Genomic DNA, 21743 nt, shown 5'->3' on the forward strand with positions numbered 1-21743 from the left:
GACTAGACTGAACTCGGGACTCCCTAAGCACTGGGCAAAGCAAGCAACCTCTCCCAACCCTTCTCACCTGGCCCCCCTGCAACCTCTAGTGGATGCTTTTCCACCACTGTTGCAAGCTGCGCTCTCCCAAACCCTTTCCCCTCTTCCCTATCCTATTTGGAATTTGCTCCTTACGCAGTCACAAATCTTTACACAGAAGAAATTCAAGAATTAACTATATCCCATAGTCTCATAGGATAACTATACTATATTTTTATAATATAATATAGAATGTAAAATTAACATAGAATTAATTAATTACCTTTATCCTTATTTCATAAAAACAAGATTTTGATATCTACTCTGGAATGGGCTTTGGGGCTATTATTTAAAAATTGATGTTTTCTCTCTTCTGCTCTACCAAAAATTTCTTTTAAAAAAAGGCAGAAAGAATATCTATGAATGAGCAAAAGGAACTATACACCAAACCAAATGTTTCCAATGCTATAACAGAACAACTAGATTTAATTCCAAAGAGTTACCTCTTCTGACTATATGAAATTTTGCTTGTTAACAGTTCAAGTTTAAGTAATTTCACTGGGCAGATGAGAAAATATGATATGAAAGCTAAGAAGAAACAGGACATTTGGAATGCTATGAATAAGATTTTGCTTGAAGAAAAAAGTTTAAGGATGGTAAATTTATGAACCATGGATCCAGAAGGGAGTCTGTAACCTCAGGTGAGTTATTTAATCTATTTGAACATCAGTTTCTTCAACAATAAAGTGGAAGTCATATATTTATTATTTATCATAAATTATATTTATTATTAAAAATACATTTATTATTAAGGGTCCTCAATATTCACAGCCAGGTAAAACACCTAGTTTCAAACCCCATGTAAAAGACTTAATTCAGTGCCTGCTGCAGAGATGGTTCTCAAAACTGACAGCAAAGCTATCATTTATTACGCGGATGATATACATGCCTCCCGTGGGCGCACACCTCACACACTGCTATGATGTACCCCTCTTTTTGCCAGTCTACAATTCAGGCTGTACGGCATCTTGTCTTGTTACTAAGTTGTTGGCTGAAAGCCCTGGAAATCATTGTGTAAAAGGGTATTGCTCACTGTTCAGTCCTGAGCACCCAACAAAGCCCTAAAGAGATTAGAAGAGAAGGAGGGTTCCAAAGGATTCGGAACTTCAGTCAGAGAACTGACAGTGGCTCTGTCACCTGGAGTAGAGAGCTTTCTTTACCCAAAGTCTTTACTCTGCTTCCTATATTATGCTGTGTGGGCGCCTGCCTGGCCTTAGTCCATTCATTCAGTCACACAGCATTAACCACACCAGGCATGAACTGTGCTCCAGGGTTACAGAGCACAGACATGGCCTCTGCCACTACCAGTCCATGTCACACACCCACAATGCCTTTCACACGTTGTTCCTGGCATGACCTATACACTTCACAAAAACAAACGAACAAACAAAAAACATTTTGGGATGCTTCAGATTTCTCAGTTCCTCCAACAGAATTACAGAATTTCAGCAGTTAAATTACGGGAATTTAAAGGCCACATACAGTCTCCATTTAGAGATAAGCAATGAGGGTTATACATCAAGGTTCAGTAATCTGACCAAAATCACATGGCTAATTAAGTAGTTGCTTACTTAGTCTGAAGCCCCAGCTCTGTGCCACTAATCTTACCAGGGCCCTAAAACAAGATATCCTTTTATAACATTCTTGGTCATTTAAACAAACACAGACAGATATAGTGATCTATCATTTCTCTTTTCAACTCTTCATTTCCAAGTGTCCTCCCACTCTACTATACCTCTGGAGCTTTCTTAGCTGTCAAAACCAATCCAGAAGTAGTCTATCAACCACACTATTCATCCTAAGGTGTAAATGACTCATATTAACAGGATATTTACATTATAATAGGAGACAGACCTTCCACCCAGGATTCTAACTTAGGAATAATGGACCTCCTTAAGACTGAATTATTTTTGCAGCTGTTTGGGGAAGAAAAGAAGTGCCTTCTCAGGCCTGCCTTATCGCAGCAGTAGTTGGCTTCTTATCCAACACTGTCTCTTTTATACTAGTGTCCTGGACACCCTAGAGTAGAGGCTCCAAAACTTACTGAATGAACAGCTAATGAAAGGAAGAAGGAAGGGACTTGAAGCCTTCTTCAACTTCAAACCAAGTCTTCTAATTTGGGGTCTTAGTATAATAATCTGCTTCTTATCTTGAAACATGACAGGCTTTGGGCCAGCAACTCACAATATTTAAAAACGCTGCACCGATCCAAATGGGCAGATGGTGTTCTCTAACATGCACATATTTGGTGTCACTTTGAATTCTTCTACCTGGTGCATAACCTAAAATGTAAACCACAAAGCTCTCATAAACAAATTTAGATTTTAAAACTAGTCTTTGGACATGCTAGTAGCTTACTGGGCTTGCCACAGTGGAATAAAACAGTGTTTAATTTGACAAATAACCATAAAATTAAAATATAAATTTATGCGTTTCATAGTGCTAAAAACAATCTAGTACTTTTTTCCTACTCATGCTCCACCCCAAGGATTATACAGATCAAGTAAGATGAAAACTAATAGGGATCAACTGGGAAGCCAATAGTGACCCTATTATCTAGCTGAAAGATAAAAGCCCTAATACACTTCATGATAGCTGAGTTGTATAACTTTGGTTGGTTCTCTTGATTCTCTGGGGCTCTGTTATCTGGTGTGCAAAATAAGGTCACAGTAAGCACTAGGTTAATGTTGGTTGGCTGGCTGGATAGTTAGATGGATGGAAGGATGGATGTTACCGCTGGGGTGATTTGAACTTTGGTGTCGCGGGGTTGGGGGTGGGTAATGGCGCAGAAGTATAGTTAGCATTTTCCCTCGGTTCTTCCTTATTGATGCAGCGAACAATCACAGGTCAGTGAGATTTAGAAAAGGTTTGTTAAACGTATATCTTAAACAAAGCATGCCCCAAGGAGGCAAATGATTTCAGTGAAGAGATGTAACTGAGCACTGTAACAACCACCATCATAATTACCAACACAAAAGGGCCCAGAGTGGGAATTTCTGCATTATATTTGGGTCGTGATGGGTTGTTCCAGAGGTGTTCTTAGGTGACTGGCATGTGAGATCATTTTGATTGACACTTGGCTGCTGTATAACTCTTTGCCTAGTGCACATATGCTTACCCAGAATTCAATCTGTTATAATTAGATTCATGAACTTCCAGACATAAACACAGTAATATAATGACAGTATAATGAGCATTAAATTGTGGGCAAATTAGGGTAGTACCTTCTGCGCTGGCATCTGTGGCCAGATTAAGCCAGCTAATGACCCTCCTGTCCTTTGTCTCTGGGGATGCAAGAGTGATTCTCTAACTACCAATAGGGTGTTCTTTGGGCAGTCTCTAGGCTGGACCCTTATTGCTTTGTTCCCCCTGTCACTCATGTCTGACTAGCTACCTAACAGTTAGAAGACTGGATGGATGAATGGTTCAAGGTTGAATGGATAGATGTTAAGAACTGACCTGGTGATTTAATGGGATATAATCTAAATAAACAGCAGGACCTGGTTTGTGTTCATTTTGTTTGTTATAAAAAAGAGAAGCCTGCACATATTTGTGGAAGTGGAAAGAATCTAGAGGAAAGACAGTAATTGAAGATACAAAAGAGTATAAGTAACCAAGAGGCAAAAGCCAGGGTCCAGAAAGTATACCCACCTTGCCTTGGAAATGTAACCTACCGTTTCTTGCTCTGAGACAGGAGAAAGGGGAAGGATTGAATGAACAGAGGAATATATTCTATTTCAGAAAATGGGGTGCAATATGAGCTGTTTCACATGTAAGAAGGGCAACAAAAGGATAAAAAGTGGGTGACACTGACCTCGGTAGAGATGCAGGTAAGGTTTATCTTCTGAGAATAAGAGAAGTAGGGATAGAATTGGGAATGTGAGGGTGGAGGAAGTAGGGTGGATCTATACACAGAAGGGCCGTAAGCTGTATTCAGGACCCAGATCGTATTTGTCAAGGCCTCAGTTATTAACGCCTTGTGACCTCCTCCATTACTAGGTGATAGAAGTAAAGATGACTAAAGGAACACTGGGGGTGGGATGTGGGGACTGGAGATCCAGGTTTACAGCTGGCTTAAGGTGCAAACCTGTCTCATCTTCTCCCACAGAGAAGGAACAAAAAAATCTGACAAAGGGATAACAGACAAGGCCCTTCCATATTTCTTGCAGACCTAAAAGCTGAATCTCTCCTGAAGATGCCTAGATTCTTCCTAGCCAATAAGACCTTCTCTTCTGAATTGCATATTCTATATATAGAATACTTCTCTTCATGAATCAGGGACTTCACTATACCCTATATCACACTCAGAAATACTTCAAGATTCTCATATAGCAGCACCTTAGTAATTCTATACCAATTCCATTAAATCCATGGGAAATACAAAGATGTCACAGTCTGAAATTGACTGAGTGCTTCCCAAGGATTAAAGTAGATGATGACATCACAAGAGGATAGATACAGTGACGGTGGAGATTAAAAAGGAAATATGAAACTTTTTAGCAGTCTACTCCTATGGAAAAACTGCCAAATTGACACCTGCTCTAAGTCTTCAGAAATATATCTGGTGGTAAACAGTTTTTGACAAGAGAGGATCTTCGGGGCTTAAATGGAATTAACCAAGGTCAAGTTGCTATGGGTTATAGATCCATTACCTTTTAGTTTCCTGCTACTTCTCACACTCTAGGCGCCCTTCCAACCAAGTTTCCCTGAATATATTTTTCACTTTTAGGTCCAGAATCACTGTCATTTGGGTGATCTGTATGCCTATCAATTAAAGTGCCATCTTGTACACAGACTAAGTCCTTTAGGTGAATCAAAAAAAAGTTGAAAGGAGCCATAAAAATCTACAGTCCTACACCCTTACTTTTGAACAGGAGAGGATGAAGGGCATGGTCAGAGAGATCTGGAATCAAATCTAACCATTTGTTTGCTATATTATCTTGGCCAAATTATTTAAATTTTTCGTTTCTGTTTATATTCAGCAGCACAAAGGCACTGGCTATATCTACCACTTAGAATTTCAGTGAGAATTAAATGAAATAACATATGCAAAATTCTTAAACCAGTACCTGGCACGGAGTGGGAAACTCAATAAATGGACCTTTTGTTACTACTTATCCCACCTAATCATCATTTCTTCTACCATTTTCTCTAAAACATAACTCTTTTACATGAACTAATTATTTTATTTACTATTCTAATTTTCTCTCTACTCTGTTCTTGCTTCTCACTTTTTAAAATTATGTTCTGGATGCCTTTTTTATATCTATTTAATATATATGTGTAAAATGTAGGTGTAGAAGCATGTCTATACATTATGTTAACCGATGATCCTGGGGTTAATGTATGAATATCAATACACCATACGGCGTTTTTTCCATTTTACCAACGTTTTGAAAAAATTAAGTGGAGCATTTTCTCCACAAATCTACCTTACCACTTACAAAAGCAAAAAAACAAAACCCAGAAATTTTCTCCATTGAAATAAATATTGCCCACAGAGACTACTTCAAACAGACTGGGCATGTCCTTGCTAAAGCAAAAAAAAAGATGAAATTGATAGGTTTGAGCTATGACTACAGGTGCAGTTCCTGTGGCTGGAACGGACTGAGATGAAAAGGCTTGTGCCAAGTTGGCAGAGAGGCAGGAAAGCAGCTTGGATGGGTATATGGGCACAGGAACCAAAAGGGAAGAATGAGAGGGAGGTGCTATAACAAACTCATTCCTGGCTTTCAACGTGTAAAATTAAGAACTAGCAGTGACATCTAGTAAAATGCACACTGATTAATTCTCATTCATTTTTAAAATTACTGTAAAAGAGAATAGCATTTGGCAAACATTTTATTTCTATGTTTATTTGTTCAGTTAATTGACTGTTTCTTCACAAGAGAAATACCAGGGTTTTTTGTTTCTTTTTAACCTCTCTTTCCTAAGACGTCATATTATGTGATAATTTTAGTCTCTAGGATAGGAATCCTGAGGTCCCCAAACAACCAATTTCCCCAGGGGCAGCCCTAAACTGCGCATGTTCACTGCCCGGCTCTTCTAATAATCGTCTCCTTGGTGCCAGGAAACACACTGCTAGGCAGTTCTATGCACACAGTTATTTTGCAAAGCATCTGATCCTTTAGCTCCATGCTGCTTCTCCATGAAATGCACTTGGCAGAAAAGAGTTTTGACTGAATAGAAATGTCCACTATGGGTATATTTCAAGGTTGGCAAAACTGAGTCCCCAAAGGCTGGACAACACCACTGTCAACAATAAAGCAGGAGCCTAATGCTATCAAGAACATCGTAGTTACTTTGCCCTCAGTATAGGCCAAGCATTTTTGAGAAAGACCATTCAAAATCTTCATATATTATTTTCCTTTGCTCAAAATTTCACATTAACCAAAAATATCCTCTGCTTCCTGAGAATGCTGCAAGGCAAATATAACACAAGATGGCATAGCAGTAACCAAGTTTCAGCATGCCACAAGTAGGGAGAAAGCCTCATTAGCCTGAATCTGTGAAAAATAGTCACGGTCCAGGGAAATCCCTTTATCTGGTGGACAGGAAAAGCATGCTGATGGGACAACACCATCCCTGAGTTAGAAGGAAAAAAATGACTATTTGGGGCATCGCTTACCAGAGTGAAATAACCCATACTCTTGTAATTGATTTAAAGCCTAATGCTCCCACACCAATATATTGCTAGAATATAATCCAAATCTGCCATTTGTTCAACAAGCTAGAAAAACAGCTGAGAACTTAGCGAGAGAGGCAGTGAAATCAGTGATAAAAGCTCAGGTTCTGTTGCAAGACCGCCTGGGTTGAAATCCTGCTTCACCATTTGCCAGCTGCGTGACCTACAGCAGGTTACTTAGTGGCCTATTCTACCACTCAGCTCATCCATGAGTAAAACGGGAACACACTAGCAATTATCTCACTGTACTATTGTGAAGAGTAAACGAGTTAGTGTGCAAAGTGCTTAGATCAGTGCCTGGTACACAGTAGGCGCTATGTCGGTAACGTTCCCAAGTGAACAGCCCTGAGAGAAGAACACACAAAAACCTACTTTCCTGCATCAGAGTGATTTACTGGTTTCAGTATGAAATTGCTATTCCAACTGTATCCAAAAATGTTCACTTTTTTCTTTTTGTTTAATCAAAAAAGATTTCAAAGACCTTTTTAAAAAAAATATTAAAATATTATTTTAAATGTAAATAATAATTGTTAGATGGAGACTTGTAATATCTCTCCCTCCTCCCCAAAATGTATATGCTAAAACGTTGCACATACTTATTAGTAATTTGTCAAGCACATGAAAGCAGTCTCCAAATTTGAAGTTTCTTCAGTCCATTTAAGAATATTAAGGAGGGAATCTGAAGACATGTTTCTAGGCCTGGCTTTGCCATAAACCAACATGAGCTGCTTAGGCACATCACTTACAGCGTGATAAATTCCTTATGCGGTCTTTATTTTTCTCATGCCCCCACAGAACAGGGAAGACTTCAGAGATGCAGATGGGTATGCAGATCTGCATTTAAGCAGCAATATGGGATTCACGTCAACCCACTGTAAGAAGGAACTTTAATATGCTCCCCATCATCTTGGCTTGGTCTCTGCAAATCGCCTTGGGCTTTCTATCTGGATTTCCACGTACATAACCATCTTGGAGTGCTCTTTGCTGATGTTTTTCGAATTCCTGGTCCAATAGTATCAACTTTAAACATCTCTTCCCTTGAGCCCAGCAGCCCGCGTGTTATAGTAAAGCAAGATTAACCTGAATATGCTCTGACCATAGAAAAAGCTGCTCCCCACGCCACCACCATCCCTTTCACCTGTCTGCAGGTTTCTGCCTTGCACACATTTCTCCACCTTTTACTCTGGCTCTTTCTAAGCTCGAGCTTCTGAAATCCTCCATTAATCTAGGTTCATGTATGCTCTTGCTCTACATTTTTTGTGCCCTTCTCCCCTAAATCTTTTGTTTCTCTACAGACCTTCTCTTAACATAATCACAGGGTTATGTGTAGAGAGAAAAAAAAAAACAACTTTCTAAAACCACTTTCTCCTTAAAGGCCATGTAATTATATTAGAGTGATCCCACTGAGTTTAGATGGTCCTAATTAAGGTCATTTAAATGAAAGAAAGCGACTTCAGGTGTTATAATTTATCATACCGGTGACTATTTTAGTACATAAGGAAGGTAATGGAATGATAGAGATGATTATCATAATTCTTTTTGCCTATTTGGGATTTTTTAAGGAAGCAATAGGGAAATAAATGTAAATTTTGAGAGAAAAAAGATGAGTGGGGAAGCTTAGAATTGTCACATCCATGTCAATAAGTTTAAAGAAAGTGAGTTATATTTCTACTAATCTTGATTATGTTTAACAATTTATTTCAAAAAGCGTAGTTGAAAACATTTTTAGTTGAACTGAGTCACATTTATTTTATAGTATCTACACAGAATTGTTTTTCTTTATTTTCTATTTTATTAACATTTTGTTTTTCTCTTTCAACAAATTAAAAAAATTTTTTCAAACACTTTAGAAATACGTAACCTAAGAAGTGAAAGGCCTCTATAAGTGCCACACCCAGCATATATACACATGGAAGATAATCTCTGTAAACTGCTGGTGTATATTCTAGATTTTTTTCCTGTACATATTAACATATATATTAGCAATCAGCATGTTTTTAAATAGGAAGGATTCCATCACTTACCAAAATAAGCCCTGATATTAGTGAGGAAGTGCCTGTCAGGGCCACATAGAACTTCGGTGTTAAAGTGTTCAAAAACATGCTCACTGGAAAAAAAGAAAAAGGAAAAAGAATAAGGAATACATCAGTATGCCAGTAAAACTGACTGCTTCATTTTTATTTCTGTTGAAATCATTTGTTTCTGATGATAAAAATTCTCAGAACAATAATAAAACCCCATTAAAATGGTTCAGTATCACACAAGCTCAGTCGAGTTACATATCCTGAAAGAAAAAAAGCTATATACAAGAAGAAAAAAAAAGCAGCTTTTTAGTTTCTGCCTCCCAAAACTATTGTTGTGAATGGTTTTCATGGATCCATAACCACTGAAGAGTCTAATCAAAGCTGGTTATAAATTGTCAGTCAAAAAGAGAAGAAGCCCATTCTGATGTGGGACCCACACATCAGAGTCCTTGAACCAACAAATGACATTTCAATCCTAGAACAAATGGAAAATAACTATATAAAATAATCGTTAAAGGTTATAATTTACCTAAGTAAGGACAAATTGACAAAGTTAGCATACTTTAGTAAAAGTTTTTCAGTTTACTTACAAAGCCACTAGACTAATCATCAAAATAATTGGATTCAATAAAAAAATAAACCACTAAAAATAAATGTTCACTGCCAGGCAATTTCCTGATCAGTTCTTAGCATTCTGTTCATGTCAATTATATAGTTGATCTGGCTGCCCATTAAGAAAGGCTCACTTATACATTTTATAAATATATTTTAGTCATCATTTGTATCTAGATATTGCACAGAACTTTAACTATTACCAAAACAACTGACCTAACAGGCTTTTTGCACGCATTTGTTTACTGAATTTGTTTGTGGATCACATCCAGTCAGTTTTAAAATGAAGGCTATTAGAATTAGGGACTTTGATGTCATGAAGGGGAAATCTGTCCTGATCTCCGTCCAAAACAGCAAAGTTGCAACCATGAACGGGGATCCCATGCTCATTCAAAAAATACTTCTGTTTATGAATAAGACCATGGACAAAGAATGGAAACATGAATCAGAGACAGTTCCCACTCTGTAGAAGGTCACAGTCTAGTTGGGAAACAGATAAGTAAACAAACAATTAACAACGTCTGATAAGTGCCTATACAGGTCCTGTGCACGGAATTTTATGAAAACACGTAAAAGGGACGCACCTGAGGCTGGGCGTCAGGGAACAGGTCCGAGAGAATAAGCAGGCTGTAACCAGACGAAAGTGGGCAGGGGGAGGGATGGGAGGACAATGTGATCAGAGGAAGCGGGGCCTGCTCTGAGGTGCTGAGCTAACAGCACAGCCTCTCTAAGCTGTTGCATGGGTTGAGAAGGGAAGGAGCTTGAGTTACGGACTCTTTGCAAAGATGCAGATGTGGAAGGGTACACTGAGCCTATCCTTCCTGGCTACCAGGCACCCTCTCAATAAACTCTTCTCCCTCTGTAACCACTCTTAAAATGAAACTGATTTATGGTCTGTCATCTGTAATTACAACAGTCTTGGACTAACACGATGTGCTCGGTCAACAGTCACAACTTCACCAAGTGGACTTTTCCGGGAGGTAGAAAAAGTTATGGAAGGAGAGATCAACTTAGAACTATAAGACAAGAGGAGGTACAGTTGAGGTGGTTTTGCTTGGTCATCACAAAAAGAAAAACATAGTGATTTGCCATTTCCCACACAACAGTCAGCAGAAGTATGTAGATTTTTAAAAAGGAAAAAAAAAAAAAAATCCAGTAACCCTAGTTAGAAACCTAGAGCTTGTAACAGCCCGTCTAATTTTGCGGTGCCTAAAAAATTCTCAAAATTTCTTCTCACACTATGAATGATCCCACATTTCTCATGATTAAAAAAAAGTCACCAAAATAGTATATTTGTTTGTTATTCTGTAGTTATGAATACTCATATCTGTACCATATACTTTTTGATAAGTTTTTAGGGAAAAACAACATAGAATTCAATAAAATCCACGTTTCTAAAAGAAAGAGATTTGTCTGAATTAGAAGTGCTTAAGTAGCCTTGCTGCTAATACCCCAGCAACAAAGCATAAAGAAATGGAGAGGAAAGGTTTTCTACAAAGAACCTCTGATCCACTGATGCATTATCAAAAATTAATTGATAAGTTGGAAAAAAATTGAGTTTTTAAAGAGTTTAAATAAATACTCCATTTATTTGGTTTTATTTAATTAAGATTATACAATAATAGTAATTAATAATTAAAACATACTTCTCTATTATAGCCAGTTATAGAAAGCTGACCAGAGTTGAGAGATGATGGTGAGCATTAATAGAAATAGAGACACAAGTAGAGAAAGCGAAAAGTAGAAACAGAAACATTTAGAGAGTGGAAGGTGCTCATTTAAGGACCTATTCATCTTATAGTCTTACTGAATATTCTGGCTAAAATCATTAAGACATGGCATTTGGCAATTCTAGGCATAAATATCAATGCTTCGTACTTGCCCTTCAAACTATTTACCTATGCATTTAAAGTTTATAACAAAAGCACTTCCACATATTAGAGAATTTAATTCTCACTTCACCTCCGTGAGATGAGTATCATTATTCATCTTATATCACAGATGAAGACAAACACCTGAACACCAGTGGTCCTGTCCCCAAGGTTCAGGCTCACGCATCACAGGGCTCACGTGGAAATGTTAATGAAAATATAGCTTTTCATTAGAAGGAGAGGAAGCTATAAATAAATAATACTAAGTGATCAATGTTTTTAATACTTATTTTTATCTCTGACCTTTAAAAATAAGTACACTGTGAGCTCGTCATTGGTGTGTGCACCCCAGGGTGGAATGGCAGGAAGTCACCCTGACAGAGGGAAGAATCTAGTTGGGGTTTCCCATTCATTAGGGCTGCATACTGCAGGCCAGACTGCCTTAAAGCCATGGAATATCTTGCCTAGTTTCATCAGGTTCACTAGCAATTATTTTTGAAAATATATGAAGCCTGATAAAGTACCTAAAAATTAGACCAATATCTAAAAATTGGGGTGTGTTCTTTGAAATATAAACTGGATTTTCCTGAAACCTACAAGTACATCAGTGAAACCTCCACTCCCGCTGGGGCCAGGCAAAACAAACTCAAGAACAAATAGGTAAAGACTAATCTAGCTTTGTGAAGAATAAATTCATAAAATTTTCCTAATGTCCTATTTCAACCCAGAGACAAAAATTAATAAGTCAGAAGGCTTTTCATCTGATCCAGTTGGGCACCCCTAACAGATCACTGCTCAAAGGGTACTGCATCAGTTAGTGAGCGCAGCTTCGGGGCTGCATCATAGAGCAGTCTGCAGAAGCTGAACTGCAACTTGGCACCGTCTTCTCATTTAATTAACGAGTAAATGGGAAGGAACTGAGTATGGCCCTAGAAGAAAATTAGGTAGGAGGGATCGATACAAGAATTGAAAACTAACTGAACTCTATGGATCTCAGAGGAGAGGCAATAAGAAGGTAATAGAAGAGATCAATTATGAGAAGCAGAGAATCACTCCGGTGAGCAGGGAACCAGAATACCAGAGGGCTTACTCAGGAATCACGCAGAATGGCCCTGCGAGGCCCTGCCCCTCAGGAGCCAGCCGCATTTCTGGCCCTTGTGACAGTAAGAGCCTTCCTCCATGTTCTTCAGAGCATAAACAACCCCCACGTTACACTCCTGGGTAGAACTTCTGTAAAACAAAGTGAGCACAGAAACCTGTGTGTTTATCTCCTTAGACATAGTCCACCTCACACAGAGAAGCCCCGGAATGAAGAGGCTAAGGCAGCATCAAAGACTTGGAGGTACTAACTAGAGAGAACTGAAAACACAGCATAATAAAGTCTACAACACCCAAAACTATGGGCGTGCTTTGTCCTGTGTTCCTTTTAATGCCTGGCTAAAAAATGGTATGTGAGAGAAAAAACTAAAAAGTTATAAAGTAATAATCAGTAATCATTTAAAAAATTAGAGAAAAAAGAAGTCCCTAGAAAGAAAGGTTAAAGAAACTAAGCTTATTTAGGCTGGTTGAATAAAAAAAAGTGAAGAAGTTTTATGTAAAAGCATTACGCCTGGGAAAAAGACCAGGGTTAGGAGACTTGGTCTCTAAACGGGAAACCAGCTGTGGTGTGGTGGCCCCAGGAGAGGCCCACACCCCCACACCCTCCCAGAGCTGCTCTTCCTCAAAACTGCAGTATGTATTAGCTGAGTGCCTACCCTGGGCCTGATGCTATTGAAACAGCAGCAAACAGAGCACTATCCCTGCCCCCAAAGGTCCCACGACCTAATGGGTGAGACAGGCAAGTAAACGAACGAGTAAATGTCACAGAGGACACCTTAGGGACTTATGAGGACACAAGGAACCCAAAGGGATTAGGAGATCAAGAAAAAATTCTGCCAGGGAAAAAGCATTCCACTGGAGACTTGCAGAATGACGAATCAGGAGTCACCCATGTGAAGTTACCTGTGGCTGCAGGGGCGAGGGGACAGTGAGAGGTAGAGCTGTGGCGCTGTGTGCGTTCCACGTGGAAAACTGCAGGCCAGGGGCCTAAGGGTATGTGCCTGTGGAAGGAAGTGCCACGGAATTATATGTATAAGTTGAGGTGGGGAATTACTATTAGATATGTGAAATTACTTCCTAAAGTGCCTGGTATACAAGCACATGAAATATCGATTAACTAGAAATGAATGGCTACTCTCAGATGAGACAAATTAGAACAGTTCAAAATTGTACTTCTAAAAATGAAAGCTGTTTCCTGCTATTTGATCTTCTCCAAAATCATTTATAGAGAATTTCTGACGATTTATACAATGAGTTAGATATACAATGCAGCCTAACCAAAAGAATACTCAAGGAATAGGGGACTCTGGTTTACTTACTTTTCTTCATAAATAAACATGCATAATATATGTCTAAACACAGGTGAAATTCTGTACCTCTGAGGCTGTTTCATTGTCTATAAAATAAAAATAATAATATGTATCTTACAGGGTTATTGTGAGAACTAAATGTGATAACATAAAGTGCCTAAAACAGCGGACTCCATCAAATAATATGAATTATTTATGTTTATGCTACTCTTCTTTTGGTGATCTGGCATATTACTATAGTTGTAGAAAGCAGAAGAGACCGATCTGAATGTATACATAACAGTAGTAGTAGTAGCAGTAGTAATAGTAGTAGCAGCAGTCATACTAGCATTTACTGAGCACCTTCTATGTGTCAAGCACTGTAGTACAGACTGCAGTCCAAGGAGTATATCATCTGCACTGTGATTTGAGCTTATGCTAAACATGGACGCCCCATAAAACAAATGAAGAATCAGTTAACAGAAGGGCTCTTTTAACTGGGATTCTATTTGCTTGAGGTGGTATTAAGCTTGAGGGTGAGTTTGAAGGCAGCCATTTTAGAAGGCAAAGAAATTACTGAATCCCCAAAGCCATCATATGATCTCCTAAATCTCTGATCTCTGCCTTACTAGATGCTGTAGGAACAAGCAATATAGCCGCAGGCCACATGGGAACCACCTGCAATCCTGTCCCTTAGTGTTCTTCAAGTCCCCTGGTAGCTTAAGACATAAGCTATATTAAACCCTAAATCATAACCCAAGCATGCTGGTTTGCAAATGTTTTCATTGGAAGGGACAAATAATTAAGGCCACAAAACCTTCCAGGCCCTGAGACAGGGATATTAAGGCGGACTAGGAAATTATCCATTTCATGTAAAGTGACATATCTGATTGAGTTACAGAAAGTACACACAGCATCCCATGTCTACAGAAAGTGCATTAAGGCAAATGTTAATACAGCAGGAACCTCCTATCAAATCGTTTGCTCAGACCTCCAAAGCAGGTTAGGGAACATACTGGAATCGTGTAATCCACCATTTGCAATTCTTCCCTGTGAGAACAGGAATTATGATTTTCTTTCATTTTATTGTTTTTTCAACCCTCCTAATAAACTTCTCTTCCTTCCCGTCAGCCTCCGTTAAGGTTACAACTTCACTTCTGCCCTTCCTCATTTCCCAAAGGGTAAAATGGTGAAAATGGAAGTTTTAACAGCTTAGTTTGCACACATGCCAATTTTGAACAGATTTCTAGATTGCACAGTTTTAGAGAACTTGCCCTTTTTCTAAGAATGACATTGTGATGGACAAACCCTAAAGTGACCCCTGATGGCCTCCTGGCGTTCATATCTTTATGCAACTCCCTCCCACTGAATGTGTGTGGGACATGTAACTTGCTTGTAACAAAAATATGTAAGAGACCATCTTGGTAGGAGACATGCAGAGATTCTCCTTGCTAGTTCAGAGCCATGTTGAGATGCCCATGTGGCAATGGACTATAAGCAGCCTCTAGGGGCTAAGGGTGGCCTCTCGCCAACCAGCCTATGTGAAATTGAAGCCCTCAGTTCTACAGCAATGATTACTGCCAATGGCCTGAATGAGCCTGGCAGTAGATCCTCCCTCAGTTGAACTCGTAGATAAGATCACAGCCTGGTCGACACCTTGTTGTAGCCTGGTGAACCCAAGGCAAAAGGCTCAGCTAAACTGTACCTATATTCTGACCCCCACAAACAGTGAGATCATAAATATGTGTTTCAAGCTGCTGTATCTGATTATTTGTTATGCACAATATAAAACTGATCCAATTATGTATAATTCATGAAAGTGAAAATCAGTGTGGACATCTGACAACTTTGGCTAACTGCAAGATGCCAGGAAAGAGTGTTAAGACATGCCAACTGTATCTGCCCCAATAGCTTCTTTCTCAACTGTTCATAAATAAAATGCAACTTCAAACTCTGTTGCCATGACTTGTTATTCCACATGCTGATCTGTAATTGTCTTTGCAAATCCACTAGTATTAAAGTAGAAGCTAAGACATTTTTTAAAATATGGAAATCAAGTATCTTCATTTTACCTCAGTGAAACATCTTTTTTTTCCCCCAGGCACATTTTAAATACACAACATTTGCATGTTTCAAAAAAAAAACCCAGTTTTACGCTTGGGCACAGCATCAGTTCAACAGAAAACTGAAAGCACACCCTGAGCACTTTTTCTCACTGGTTGCTTCTGCTTCCCCTCTCCTTGCCCTTCACCCTGGTTTCCTTGGGCTCTGATAAGGTCTCAAGCTTTTATGCATCGCAATTCCCTTGACAAATCCTGTGGCATTTATTCTTGTGAGGAAAACAACATAGAAGTGTATTTTTAGACTCGTTCCTATGGCAAGAAACCCTCATAAATCATTCTGTCTACTCTTCCCCCTGCCCTCGATGTTGCCTTGGCAACTTTACAGGTATATTGTTTCTGCTTGACTAGGCATATGGCTCTACTGAGTGGAGCTGGGCACATTCTTTCTTTCTTTTCTCAACTATGATCTGGGAAACTATACTGAAGCAGTATTCGGTCATTGTGGCTCCTTGTCCCTTGCTGGAGGGAGGCCATCTGTCAAACCATGAAGGGCTGTCCAAAGCCCGATTACCTACAAACCTTGGTTATCCTCAAGGACGAGTGAAGCAAGATTTCAGATTCTGTCCCCTTTTATTTACTAAGAGGCTGACAGTGAGGAACTATATCCTGGTCAAGAACAGGATAAAGACTTGTATAAGTCTTACTACACTCTTAGCTATTTAAAATATGTTTTGATTTAGGGTCACAGACCATTTCAGAAATCTTTCTGTTTCTCATAAATTGTTTAACATTAGGGGAAAACAAACAAACAAAAAAAACAAAAAACACCCAAAAAACAGATCTGTTTCTAATGGGAGAACACCTTCCCCATAGGAATACAGCAAAGAAACAGAAGCCTTGTGGAGACAGGGTCTCTAGGCTCTGGGCACCTCTAGCCTATAAGCACTCAATCCTCCAGCACCCAGCACAGAACCTAGGCCAGAGAGGTACTCAATGTTTGATGAACACTGAATGACTGCACAAGGGCAGAGTGCTGGGTGATAAAGTTGTAACAATCATTCCCCAGGACTTCTGATAAAAAAAAAAAAAAAAAAACCTTCCTATATCTAGCAAAACTGAAAGTCTTTGATGGCTAGGATCTTGTCTTCTGGGGAGGGGTGTGCACGTGCACGTGTGTGTGCCTGTCTGTGTCTGTCTGTGCGTGTGTTTCTAGCCCCTGAGTACCTGTACTGTGTGAGATGCTTATTAGGTAGACTGAATGACCACTCCTCATTGATAAATAGAAAAGGTCACAGACATACTTATATTATACTCACACAGCAAGACCCTGACTACAGAACCCTAGCAAATGAGTCTTTTGGGATAATAAAGGACTTATTCTATTAAACACTAAAAACACTTTTATTTTTAAAGCCATATTACAAGGAAATCTTTCCAAAACACATTCTACATTTGACTGCATCTTTAAACAATATCATGAAAATATTTCAATCTTTAATTGATGGCACTAAGTCATCAAAATGAACATTAACTTTAGTACTATGCTGACATGGAGCAATGTTTTTAGAATCTGTTCACTCTATGCTTTTTCCCTTCGAAACGAAGTGATCCCAGACTAATGTGGTTTTTTGAGTCTTTCTCATATAACTTCTGTCACCTGACATGCTATCAAGTATTAATTATTATTTGTTGTTATTGTGTACCTACTTCAAACTGCTCTCTCTCCTTCTTAATATGCTACTTAAAAATCTATTGCTATTTCACATCTATTCCAACTCTGGTCATTTGATAAATATTTACTTTTGTGTAAAATATGGGAGATACAAATGTATATGACACCTAGTTCTTGTCCTAAAGAAGTTCTGGGTTTTGTAAAAGAGGCAGAAAATGGAAATAAATTAACAGGCAATTATAAGTCTGAGTGTTGCTCTGGAAATAGAGTTCGTACTCCTAATTCAGCCTTGGGCTAAGCTAGGGGACAGAATGTGCATCAAGGAATGTTACTTTGAGAAGGCTGCTATGCAGAGCCCCAAGGATATGCACTGGAATATGTAAAATAAGACCTGTGGTCTCTTGTTGGTAACTCTCTGATGCCCATTTGTATGTGCAATGTCCACTGGCCTTTTTTTCTCAGATCTTGGTGGTTTGGGGAGTTAAAATGACGGGATTGCTGAGTTCTAAAATGGTCAGGAATCATTGTCGTAAGCTATAATACACGTTTCCGCAGGCTGGCTGTAATGAGTCTTGTAAAAGAGTACTCTGGGTAGTTCTTATGTTCACACTGGAGTGCTCTAACAAGTGTTTCATAGCATCAGTCATGCAAAAGGTGCTTGGACTTTGCCAATGTCTTGAGGACAATTTGGTCACCAACTTCTTACTTACCCCTCCTTTACTGGAAGTTATTTAAAAAAAAAATACAGAAGCCTTAAAAGGTTTGCAAAGTAGCAATTCTTTACCTAATGGGCCAGAATAGAGATAACTACCTAAAAGTTCAAAATACTAAAAGGTTCAAAATACTTGTGGCTTCAGCTGTTTGAACAGATAACTGTTAAATCTAAAATGCATGGAAATAACTGAGAAAGGTAAGAAGAATAGTAACAAAAGTATGATAACCATCCATATTCTAAAACATTTTTCAGTAAATGCTCTACATTTATTGATATCGACTAGCTCATTCTTTACCCAAATTTACTTAACTTATGAAAATTACAAGACTCTTAACTAGATCATGGAGTCGAAAAACAAAATGATAATGAGACTGACCCTCCCCCTTGAGAAGGGAAAATAAGATTCCCACACAAATAAACAGGACAGAATATGAAACTATCAGACGAGAAGTATAGATAACATCTATAGGAAGAAAATATTACTTTCAGCTAGAAGAATCAGAGAAGCTTAATGAATGAGATGTCCTTCCTTCTGGGCTTTGAAAAAAAAGATTAGCTCTGAACATGATATTGGAGAGGAGAAAAGAAGGGGTATGGACTCCAGACAGATATTACAACGCACACAATGGAACTGAGTTAAAGTATAGGGTGGATGAGGAGAAGCAGTGGGAGAGAATGCTGGCTCAAACGCCAGGGGGTGAAAATTAGACTTTACCTGGCAGACAGTGAGAAGATACTCACCATTCATGAACAGAGAGGTGACTGAGACAGTAATGAAGGAGTGTGGAAAATGTACAGCTTTGGGAGTCATTTCAGAAGGGGGCTCCTATAATACCACTCCCCCGGGGGGGGGGGCGGCGGGGGAGTTGGGTATATCATAAATTACAAAGGTAAATTCAACAGGATGTGGCTCTTAACAATGTGACTTAAAGGGAGAGAGTCTGGAAAACGTTAATGAAGTGGGGCCAAAGTTAAATCGCAAGTGATTAAAGATAGTGAGTGGAAAGGAAATTATGGCAGCAAGCACAGGCTACTTCTACAGGAAGTCTAGCAGGAAAGAAAAGAGAGTTTATCATTAAGTGTGACTTAAGTTAAAAGAAAATATAAATAGCACTGTATGAATTAGTAAGTGAATTAGAAATAAAACTCAAATCTTTATTCCACTGCGACATGATCAGCCCTCCTTAGAAATCTAATACTGGTTCATTCTTACGCCAAACTTTTAAAGACATATGGTTAATCATCAGAAATTTGTTTACTTTTTCTGAGAGTATTTTTATACATGCCTTAAAGAATGATTGAAACAGAATGAAGCACTTTAATTGACAGGATTTGAAACTGACAATTATACATATGTATATTCTTGTTTTATCAGTGAGAATAAATTACAAAACAAAAATAAATCTATTTTCTATTCTGATTTTTGCACTTTCTATTAATTTACTTGTTCTGTTCTGAAACACTGATAACAGCCAAAGAGTTTGCCTCAAAAGAAGATAATAGTTTGGGCCAGAGAAGCAACTAGGGACCATGGGGTAGTAAAATTCAAATTGGATTTTAAGTTAACCGCTTCTTTGATTACATTCTCCAAAAGCTCAATAACTAACTTCCCCTTTGAGTGAAAAGCTGCTTTGCAACAGAGGTCAGCTGGACACTGTGCTAAGGCTACTTTCCTCTGGGTGAGGGTGCATAACCCACAGAGATAAGAAGCCACAGGGGAAACCACTAGGCAGGCCAATGCTTTAGTACTCAGCTGCTCCAACTGCCTAGCTGTCCAAAATAAGCCTTTGGCCTCATTATTTTCAATTCCAGTAACTACATTTGGCTTTGCATTTGCATCAAGTGACTGATTACTATTCCAGAGGATACCTAAAATTATCTGCACAGGTCCAGGGCTGGCAGCAAATTTTAAGTGGCAAATCACAAATGCACCCCACTTTAAGCAATGTCTACAGTCAATGGGAACTGGAACACAGGTATTTTCAAATATTCATAAGCCAATTTTAAAAAAATCTATTAAAAGATGCATCTGAATTCCAGATGCCCTATGTTGTCCCTAATACAAATGCCCAATCCCTGTGGATGGGCTTTTTCTATCTTTCAAATTTATTCTGTCTCAAATAGTTTTCTGGTATTGTCATGTCTCACTGCAAGTGATCCATTCACCTGTAAATATACAGAAATTTGCATGTTTTCTGGTATTGTCATGTCTCACTGCAAATGATCCATTCACCTGTAAATATACAGAAATTTGCATGTTTTTAATTAGCAATTGCCTAATGCACTACATAGATCCTTAGGGCCCAGGTGGTTTACCTCTAGGTGGATCAGTAGTTGGTTAAAACCCAGGGTTAAGAAGCCACAGAGCTGGGTCTGAATGAGTCAGTGAAGCTCATACCAAGAAATTCTGTGCCACAAACTGAGAAGGCACTTTTTACCAGCTGTATTACAAACAAGTATTACCCCTGGGAGGCCGACCACCACATTACTATAAAAACGGCCCCATTTTAAAAGAAAAAAGTGAATTCATTTTCAAAGTTGTTTTTCCAAAACATTCTAAAAATTACAGAAAAATATTTTTAAATCACTCAACATTCCCACCACTGTCAAAAGAAAGAAAAAGGAAAACCAACACACACAGCACTGCTTATGATAACATGCACAGGCTTTTTTTTAGGAATAATTGCTAAGATAAAATCATTCAAACTGGCATATAGAAACTAAAGCACAAGAAACATTTAACATGATTACTCAATATAGAAGTACAGTAAGTGATCTGCAAAAATTCCACCTTCAATATAATTCAAATTACTACAAAGTGATCAACACTATAGTTACAGAGACAAAGAAAAATGTCTTATCAGGCCATACTTTTAAATACTTGTTTCAGCTCAACAAACACACACTGTGGAAAGGCTAATATTTACTATCTACTGAGGGCTATAATATGTCAGGCGCTGTTTTAGGTGTTTAGCGTACATTTTTAATCATCTGATTCCCACCACATCCCTGCAGTTAGCATTATTAGCCCCACTTTATGAGGATGAAACTGAGGCTTGTTGAGGTTAAATGTCTCGCCAAGGACATGCAGCTATAAGGGCTGCACACTGATGGAACACAGCTCTGCCTGACCCTGAAGGCTGTGTTCTTTTCCCTTGAGGCATACCTTTCTTTATGGTAACTGACACTACATCTGGAGAGAGAAAACAGAAATGCCCAAGTGTCAGATTTTCTATTTGAGGTTTCCAGTGTTTGCCACCCCTTTTGAAATGGCAATATGGTGCTTGCTCCAGAGCCAGGCCCATGGCTAGGCTCAGCGAGCCCTCTGGGATCTGAGGGCAAGGGGCTGCCCCAAACCACAGCCTTGATCTGGGGCAGACAAGCCCTGCAATGACTTCCTCCAGAGTTGAAGGTAAGGGGGAAGGTGGCTGATTACTGAGCCGTTCATTACCACAAACCTCATGTTAGAGGCCTATGACTCTTTCAAGGCTATCATTAGCAATAAAGGACGAGGTCTGCACATTCTGATGCATTCCATTCTGTATTCTGCCTCATTCTGTACCTTGTTCATTTATCTTATTGTGGGTCAAGATAAAATCCAGGGCCAGGTATTTCACACAGAAAGAGGCAGCACTG

The 21743-nt window shown here is 38.8% G+C and overlaps 1 protein-coding gene across 3 annotated transcripts in view; it reads right to left on the reverse strand.

Annotated features, from left to right (window-relative positions):
- Positions 1-21743, reverse strand: part of LOC105310051 (suppressor of tumorigenicity 7 protein-like) — a 96903-nt gene that overhangs the window by 19356 nt on the left and 55804 nt on the right. For 2 of the 3 annotated variants that reach the window (XM_023526563.1, XM_023526561.1), the window contains exon 2: positions 8788-8870. In XM_023526563.1, coding sequence (XP_023382331.1) covers positions 8788-8870 — 83 coding nt within the window. Of the gene's footprint in view, positions 1-8787; positions 8871-12360; positions 12383-21743 lie in introns of those variants that run through there. The other variant, XM_023526562.1, reaches the window with a different exon arrangement.

This window comes from Pteropus vampyrus, unplaced genomic scaffold, assembly GCF_000151845.1.
Source record: "Pteropus vampyrus isolate Shadow unplaced genomic scaffold, Pvam_2.0 Scaffold1010, whole genome shotgun sequence".
Lineage (NCBI taxonomy): Eukaryota > Metazoa > Chordata > Mammalia > Chiroptera > Pteropodidae > Pteropus > Pteropus vampyrus.